We start from the raw sequence: 8,440 nt of genomic DNA on the forward strand, positions 1-8,440 counted from the left end.
TGTGGTGTGCTGATGTGATATTTTACTCAACAAGGAACTGAAACAGCCAGTGAAATTAATCTTGAAAACAGGACAGATTATTATCTGTAATAATAACTCATAAGCACATTTGGCTTTTACTCTTTGTATTCCAAAAAGGAATTGCTTTATTTCCTATCAAATGGATTAGCAAAATAGTGTGTGTTTGGGAGGGGGGGCATGTATGTGAGTGTGTGTGCATTTGTGTATTTGGGAGGGGGATGGGGAGAAAGAGAATGTATTTTAACCAAAGCAGCTTTGAAGATATTTCATGTCATAGAGGAATGGTTGTTGATTGGATATAAATATTAAGGAAAGAATGTGACGAATTCCTGAAGATATATTCTTTTATTTAAAATGGTAGCTATCACAACACACCATACAATGAATGAAGACCAGAGAATCACATTGGGAAATTTTAAAAACATCTCTATATAGTCACAAAACATGAAACATGCTGCTAGGATACCAATAGAATCAGATACCAAAGTTTCTACATTGTCAGCCTAAAAGCACAAGACCACACAGGCGTTCCTTCGTTTCTGGCGGCAGTTGTCTGAACCGGCTCAAATCAGCCGTTTCTTTCTTTGGCGACTACATCCTTGGCAAGCTTATGAGATTCCATAGACGCTGTGCTTTGCTGAAGTTACTACTAATTTCTACTGCTGAGGAGGTCACCACATTAGAATTACAACACTTATTGGCACAATATGAAAAAATAAACACTTTTTTTTTTAGTTTCTCCACTCATAATAACATTTGTTATTAAATAAATAATCATTCCTCATAGTGCATGTTTTATTTTACCTTTCACACAAATGAAGCTGAATAATAGTGTGTTAGGTAGTTTATTTACGTCTTCTTTCATAGTTCTGCACTGCATTTCTTTCATAAGCCACTGCAAACAAAGAGGAAGGAAAAGTGTGTTTTAGGGAGACTCACAGAGGGCGTAAAAAAAGGTCAATGTATACTCTAAATCACTGCAATGTCATAGTGACTTCCCCCCCCCTAGAAGAAGGATTTCTAAGACTTTTTAAAAAATATATCATCCAAGGGTGTCTGACACCATAACCTGCTTAGCAGTGTCCTAGCCACAGCACTCATGGTTTATTTGGTCATCTGCTGTACATCTGGAATCCTAAAAATACAGCAGTGTATTTCTATAATCCAGTAACATTCATTTTCAGTAACCGAATAAAGCATTTGCATCACCCATGGTGAACAGAGGAAGAGACATGCCTACCTTCGCCATGCTTTAGGAGGGTAATAAAGAAATGCTCGACTTTCATTTTAGGACAAAGGTCAATAAACTACAGGCCATAGGTCAAAGGTACCTAGGTGTTTATTCTTATAAACACAGTTTTATTTGGATATATACATACTCAATTCCTGTACGCATCATCTAGACCTGCTTTGGTTTTAAAATGGCAAATTTGAGGAGTCACTATAGACCAATATTTAGGCTTCGGAAGCCTAAAATATTTACGACCTTTTTATCTCCAGACAAAGATGTTCTAACCTCTGTTCTAGGTTCCCCTGATGGCATGAGGGTCGCTTTTCTCATGGATAACTTCTAATGATTGATTGGTTAGCCATGTGACTAAACTCACTCTTACTCTCTGCAGGCAACTCCACTGAACTCACAAATACACAGCACAATTTCATGTATCTCTTACAATCTGGGTGGGGGGGCTGTGAAATGTCAATTGCTACTTCCAAAAGTACTTAACACCTGACCACTAAGTAATTTAAGTACTATGACTCATTTGGAATGAAAAAAAATGCAAAGATGTATTATTTTATTATGCCATATTAGACATAATTTCAAAGGATCTGTAACCACATAATGTTAAGGATCAGAATAGCTGTCTATGTAAGGCTATTTGGGCATTTCACCATCACAAGCCAGTATTATTACTTAGATTTGCATTACAATGAAATGAACATGTTCATGGAAAATGCCCTACATGAAGTTCTGAATTGAGAGGAAACAACATATACAGAAGTCATGGTGATACTGTACAGTTCCTAGGTGATGAAGGGTTAGGAGAAAGTGGAAGCACCAGAACTCTCAGCTCTGTTTTCCCAGGGCAGCCCCTAAGGCCTGCCTCCCTCTAGGAACATGAGCAGCACGCTAATGTTTAGCTTCAGTTCTACGTATAACCTGAGCTAGAGCAGCCTGCACCCCAAACTGGACACTTCTGATGGAGACAAAAATTCATTTCTCATTCTCTTTTATCAAGTAGCTCAAGTTTGTCCCAGACAGGCTTTTTGGATACCAAGACTCTGTGGCTTCCGGAAGTAAGGTGAACGATAATTAAAGCAACCAAAGTCAGTTTGGCAGCATAGCTGGGACACAGTGGTCTCCTGCAAAGAAGCAGAGCTTACCTTGTCCTTGAACTCTCTGAAAACGTCTACCAGCTTCTGTGCATCAGTACTGGTAAGAGTTTCTCAGTTTACCAGACTGTCAAAGGTGTGTGTGACCAAGAGACAGCAAGGATCAGGTATGGCTGGGGAATGCAACTATCAGAACCAAGTCCCAGTAAACATGTAAAATGGGCCCTGCTTATCCCCCTCTTTTCCCTTTGTATTTTTTTGACTAAATTATAAGAGCAACAAGTTAGCTAGCAATTCTAATTCATTGCAGCAACTCTAATTTTATTAACTATAATTATTACTCTAAGTATATTTAATCTGCTCTAATTTGCACAGCAGCTATGTTGTTCATAAGTTAATCATGTTCTGAAAGGTGTGAAAATTCTAGAGATGGAGAGTTGGCGATTAATTCGACTATGAAGGAAACCCCAGCTCTGTAAGGACTGATACATTTGGGGGCAAGCACTGCAGGGGTCCACATTCATATTCCATTTCTCAAAGCTAGAAGACAACATAAATATGCATAGAAATGAAACAATTGCACGTTTCAAACAGGTACATAACTTCTTTAAGAATTAAACTTTGGTAGCCCCAAGATTACAAGTGAGGAAACACAAAAGTTGTGTCTAAATTTGCAAAGTGAATTAATAATAAAAATCCTAGAATAAAAAAATACCATTAATAATTAAGCCAAAACATCTTATAAATTTTATGGAAACTATATGTTTTATAAATAGATATGGCAGCTCATTAATCTCTAATCAGATGATTATCACTTTATTCTCACTGATAGTAAAATATATAGAATTTCAGTATTTTTTTTCAGGGTGCCTAAATAAGGGCTTGCATGGGCTTAACAAAAAGCCAATTTCCATGAATTGGTTGTTTAACACTGAATATAGTTGAATTAAGTGAGGTAAGCGATGAAAGGTTTTAAAAATATGTCTATGGCATTTACATAGAAGGTGCAAGCTGAAAGACATAAGGAAATATGCAGGGTTTTCTAAAAGAAAACCCTCCTTTAGAGTTACAGTAGATTTTAAGAGTTGTGGAATTTTTTCCTTAGTCATATAGTCAGAGCTGAAAAACGGTTCAATGTGCTCCTTTTTGAAGGCCACTGCATTTGTCCTCTTCAATCCTATTAAGAGACTGGAATTTTGAGCTTCCATAACTTCAGGCAAAGAGAGTGCTTTTTAGAAACAGTTTGCTTGTTATGTCTATTTATTTTTATAGGACGGATAGATGTAACAACTTATTGGTCATAAGTGAAAGGCTCTCATCTCTCCCTAAGGGTCCAGTACGTTTTATTGAGGCATTTTTGAGAGAAACACACTAATACCGTGGTGGTATTAGCTTAAGGATCTATCAGTCCATTCTTGGTTACAAACATTACTCTGAAAATTTGTCTACAGAAATGCTCATGTTAAGTCTATTACTCCTTTACTAGTACTTTGAAAACCATGCTTTATAAAAATAATAGAAGTGGATTTGCATATTTTAAATATGATTTTATACATACCAGAATTTAAAGCTCTTTTTCCCATTAGTCCAACAAAGGAATCTGTTTTATGCCCTGGAAAATACATTTAGGGGTATTTTAGTATTATGTCTTTGAAGAAATAAACTCACAACTAGTACAAAGTATAGCAAGCTTCTGAATGTATTCTTGTATAATAAATATACTCTTCCTTCACATACTGGTGAACCCATAGAAGATTTTATATAACTTTTACAAATCACACTAAAACAATGCATTGCAAGGACTTTTCTCAATTCTATATCCAGACATTAGCAGAATCTTTGATCTGTATTATATTTCATCAACTGTGAGGTTCTATGCCAACACAGTGGGCTTTGAAGTTTTGGGAGTCAATAACACATTTGTTTGAAAGAAATATAAAGTTTATTTTTCATTAGCAAATATATTGCATTGCTCAACGAGTGAACCTTAAGCCTGATCTCTATCCTTGGTGGCTGTAATATTCTAAGAGTTCACATTTAGTGGGTTTAGACTTAAAAATACTCTTTTTTTTTAAATGAAAACATGTTGGTTTTGACACTACTAGGATACATTTATTTTTATTACATATTTTAGCTTTGTAAAATCCTCTTATTTAAATCTTTAGAGGGTAAATATGAATAGAGTTTTTTCCTCCAAAGATGAAGGGAAACGTTATTATCTTACTGCCACTGGGGGACTTTTTTCCTGGTTTCCACTGTTATTTCAGACCAGGGTTAAGGTTTGGGGTCTACCCTGACACTGGGTAAATCAATCCATGGCACTCACAGAAGCAGGCCACACTGCCAGGGACCCATGGGACTTCCTGTCATCTCTGGATCCAATTAACTAGGGAGCATCTCTAAAGACCCTCTAGTGACACAGTTCTGCAATCTTCACTCTCCTCTGTCAGGTTTCCCAATCAATTATAGGATCAAGGGGAAAAATAGCCCTGCATCTTTATCTGTTTTCATATTTTAAGTGGATTTTCTGCTCAAATGATCACCCACTCCATTTAATTAGCAGCTGAATAACCACCTTTCTTGCTATTATAAGATCAAGTTCATGAATATGAGTTGGAAGGTGTATATAAGTGCTCTTTTCTGTATGTTCATGGGTGGGAAGTTGAGATGAAAGCTCGTGATGAATGTTTAACCCTACAGTGGAAATTCTACAAATAAAAATGTATAAGTCTTAATTCTTTTTTCTTTTTAAAAGGAATATATGCTTTGGCGTCCATTGTACTTACACAATAGTTTAGTCATGGTGATTATGTATCAAATCATATTCTGGATATGTCTTTTCCTTTCCTACATCACCTTAATTAAAATTACTGGGCCCCATGTTGTGCCTCAAAAGGTAGCATGAAGTAGAATTCAATGTCACTAACAGTAGCATTTGATAAATGTCAAAATAATTGTGAACTTACTTTTGTGAGAGATCTGGCCATGTCCTAGCAGAAAAGAGAAGCAGACATGCAGGTTTAGTTTGAAAAGCTACTTTAAATGTTTGGCAGAGAACTTAAAGACTTATTTTCAAAATATTTAACACTTTCTATTTATGTACCATCTGGGGGAATCAAGTAGATGAATGATAATCAATTTATTAATGAAAGCCAAATATTTTAACAATCAAAGGAATAAGTATTGAATAACCTTCTGTGGGCCATGGGTTAAAAGGTGGAAGTGTGGGACTTTGAGCTCTGTTAATAATAGCAAGGCTGTACTGACTTCAAGATTGGTCATCTGCTCACTCCACATGCACAGGAGCTCAACACACACACACACACACACACACACACACACACACACACACACACACACACACCTCTTAATTAGGCATAACTGCAAAACCTTGTATTTCTAGCCTTAAAATACTTCCTTACATGACCATTCATAACAGTAAAATAGAGATTTATAGGAATGATTACCATAAAGAGCCTTTAACAGGGCCACTTGTTTTTCAATTGAGGAATCTGACAAGAAATGAATTAGCATTAACTCTTCACACGCCCCCCCCCACTGTGTCATCAACTCAAGGCAATGGAATATTTCTCTCACTGTAGCCAAATCTTTTCCAATCCCAGGAACACTATAGCATCTTTCACCCCAAGCCTGGACATACCCAGAGACCCTTTGCAATTTGCATCCTTAGTCAGGAAAGTGTTTAATTAACATTAGTTCCCAGTTTGGGTCATTTTGGTGCTGTGAAGGATGAGAAATGGATCTTGACCCCTCCTGCCCACCTCCCCCCCCCCTCGTGGGCTAGTGCATATGTTAATGAAATGCAGATCAGAGTTTTCCAGGAATCACAAGTCTTTCAGTGTATAAATTTATACTCTCAGGCAAGAAGACACTTGGGTGCTCCAGGAAGGAGAAGCATGCAGATCAGATAGCTGGATAGACCTAGTGACTATTGCTCATCTCACCAGCATCCCGTTTGCCCATTAATCCAAAGAACTGCTGAGGCTTGGGTCTCCGGGCGATTCTCTGCAGAAGATGCTCAAAGGGTTCTGGCAGCGCCTCCTGGGGGACAAACCCGCGTGTACACGTGAGTGAACCCGGGTCAGTTACACCTTGCGCCCCAGCTTCTCCAGGAGCCACAGATCCCCCTGAGGTCATGGGCTCACAGGAGTTCAGGTCACATAAGAATCTATGCAGCGCTTTCCCCCCACTTAACCCCGCCAGGGGCCAGGGACTTCCTTATCCCCAAAGTGGACCCTGGGTGCCCCTGCCCAGCATCACAACACCTTCTGGTCCTGTGCATTTTCTGCTCTTTATCCCAGCAGAAGACTCACTCTACCTTTGTCTGTTCTCAGCGAGATTTCAGAGACACACCCTCCCCCCCCCCCCGTTCTACGTGCACACAGTGGGGATGGATGCAGAAGTGAATCAGTACTTTACAAGCGACCCTGCACCATCTCACAACTTTCTGTTTCCCAAGGCGCACTCCTTCGCACCAATAGCTGAGAGCCATGTAACAGGAAACTTGGAACATCAAATACAGGAGTGTGGAGTTTGCTTCAGACCCTGAGACCCCCCCCCCCTGCTCATTAAGATCCCGCTTTTGCCCCCATCTTCTCTGTTCACTTCTCTGCTCAGCATCTCCAAACGCTCTGGCAACACCACTGGACCAAAGCCCCTAAGATTCCATAATTAGGCACTAAGACCTTGCGACATTTCCAGCCTGTTGAGGACACAGCTCTTTAGAGAGTATTGATCCCGCTGGGGAGACACCACTGAATCCGCAACACAGCCCTCCCGCTTGGAGGAAACTTAGTTCTGGGCGCAAAGCCTTGTGTGTGTGTGACCCGGGGATGACGCCCTTTACATTCCACTGTGCCTCTCGGGCTGGGCTAATCAGGGTGCTACCACAGGGGAAGGGAAAAGCTCCCATGCCCGGTTGGGTCTCACCTTGATCTGGTCACTGTCGGACCAGTCGGACCAATAATTTAGATCATCGTTGGCTCCGATTTCCTCTGCAAACAGTTGAGTGGAAACGAGAAAAAAGACCGCCGCGGCCACGAGGATTTTCATGTTGGATTTCTGGGGACAGTGGGAGAAAGGACAGGAGACATTACACACACGTAGGCGGTGACCACCCAAGAGTTAGAGCTGCAGAATTTCGGTGCCACAAGAAAGGGAAAACAGGTCCCGCTAAACCAAAATAAGAAAAATCGGGGTAACATTTCTCCGCACCCAGTAGGATGGAGAATAATGCTCCATGGAGCCTCAAATTCTGCTCTCCGCAGCCTCAGCCTCCCAGACCCTCAACCCACTGATCCACACCTTCAAGCCTGGAAACTCTGCAGGTGGGGGACAAAGAGGGGAGACGGCATTTGCGCAATCCCCTCCTGTCTGAGGCTGCACGGAGCAAAGCCAGGCGGGACGCCACCTCCGAACCAGGCAGGACCAGTGGCCTGCAGCTGGAAGCCGGGAGAGGTACTCACTGCGGTCAGCCCAGCGGGGATGCTCGGCAGGTGCGCACTCGCTGGGCGCTCCTCACTCTCCTTGGTCTCGGTGCAGGAGTGGAGCAGGTCCGACGGAGTGCGCTCTAGTTCCTGCTCCTGCTTCGCGGTATTTATCACAGGCGTGACGAGCCTAGAGAGCCACGTGACACTCCCCACGCGACTTTCTGCTCAATATTTGATTAGCCGCCCCCTCGCCTTTTGCTTGCGTGATGGAGAGTTTCCGAGACGGTAACCCGTCGGTGCCCATAACATCTGGACCCAATTGGGTTCGAAATGACGCAATTTTAGGGAAGTCGAGGTCTCACCACCCAATCCAAAGAAGCCTATTTTCTTCCGTCTGCAAATCTGACGCCCCCTCCCCTCTTCTTCCGAACAAGGTTCAGTGACACCTTAGATTACTCATCAAAACTGAGCAGAGTGACTCATGCCTCGGACTTCAAGAACTTTTCTCTCAAGAGACCACAGGAAAAGTTGCGCTTTTGAGAACGGACAAATCACTTCGGCATTAAAACCTTGTTGTGGGAAATCACACTAAGACAGGAGCAAGGACTTTAGTGGGCTGGAGCAAGCGGCTTTTT

At 41.2% G+C, this 8,440-nt stretch overlaps 1 protein-coding gene across 3 annotated transcripts; it reads right to left on the bottom strand.

Moving 5' to 3' along the window:
* Positions 1-824: 824 nt before the first annotated feature.
* Positions 825-8,232, bottom strand: Tac1 (tachykinin precursor 1). 3 transcript variants are annotated; one of them, XM_051177211.1, is made up of 7 exons: positions 7,842-8,227; positions 7,306-7,437; positions 6,321-6,417; positions 5,823-5,867; positions 5,322-5,345; positions 3,914-3,967; positions 825-916 (listed from the first exon to the last, which is right to left on the bottom strand). In XM_051177211.1, exons 2-7 carry the CDS (start codon positions 7,426-7,428, stop codon positions 867-869), a joined length of 393 nt encoding a protein of 130 aa, XP_051033168.1. In that variant the 5' UTR covers positions 7,429-7,437; positions 7,842-8,227; the 3' UTR covers positions 825-866. The 3 variants fall into 3 exon arrangements, with proteins under 3 accessions (XP_051033168.1, XP_051033169.1, XP_051033171.1); XM_051177212.1 differs by lacking the exon at positions 5,823-5,867 and having other exon boundaries at positions 7,842-8,218; XM_051177214.1 differs by lacking the exon at positions 3,914-3,967 and having other exon boundaries at positions 828-916; positions 7,842-8,232.
* Between the last annotated feature and the right edge of the window lie 208 nt (positions 8,233-8,440).

The sequence above is a fragment of the Phodopus roborovskii genome, unplaced genomic scaffold (assembly GCF_943737965.1).
Source record: "Phodopus roborovskii unplaced genomic scaffold, PHOROB, whole genome shotgun sequence".
Taxonomy (NCBI): domain Eukaryota; kingdom Metazoa; phylum Chordata; class Mammalia; order Rodentia; family Cricetidae; genus Phodopus; species Phodopus roborovskii.

Coding starts and splice junctions, on each gene's coding strand:
- Tac1 (XM_051177211.1), bottom strand. CDS start 7,428: ATGAAAATCCTCGTGGCCGCGGCGGTCTTTTTTCTCGTTTCCACTCAA. Junction 6,418..7,305: donor CCGACAGTGACCAGATCAAG/GTGAGACCCAAC, acceptor TTTGTCCCCCAG/GAGGCGCTGCCAGAACCCTT. Junction 5,868..6,320: donor AATGGGCAAACGGGATGCTG/GTGAGATGAGCA, acceptor ATTTCTTGTCAG/ATTCCTCAATTGAAAAACAA.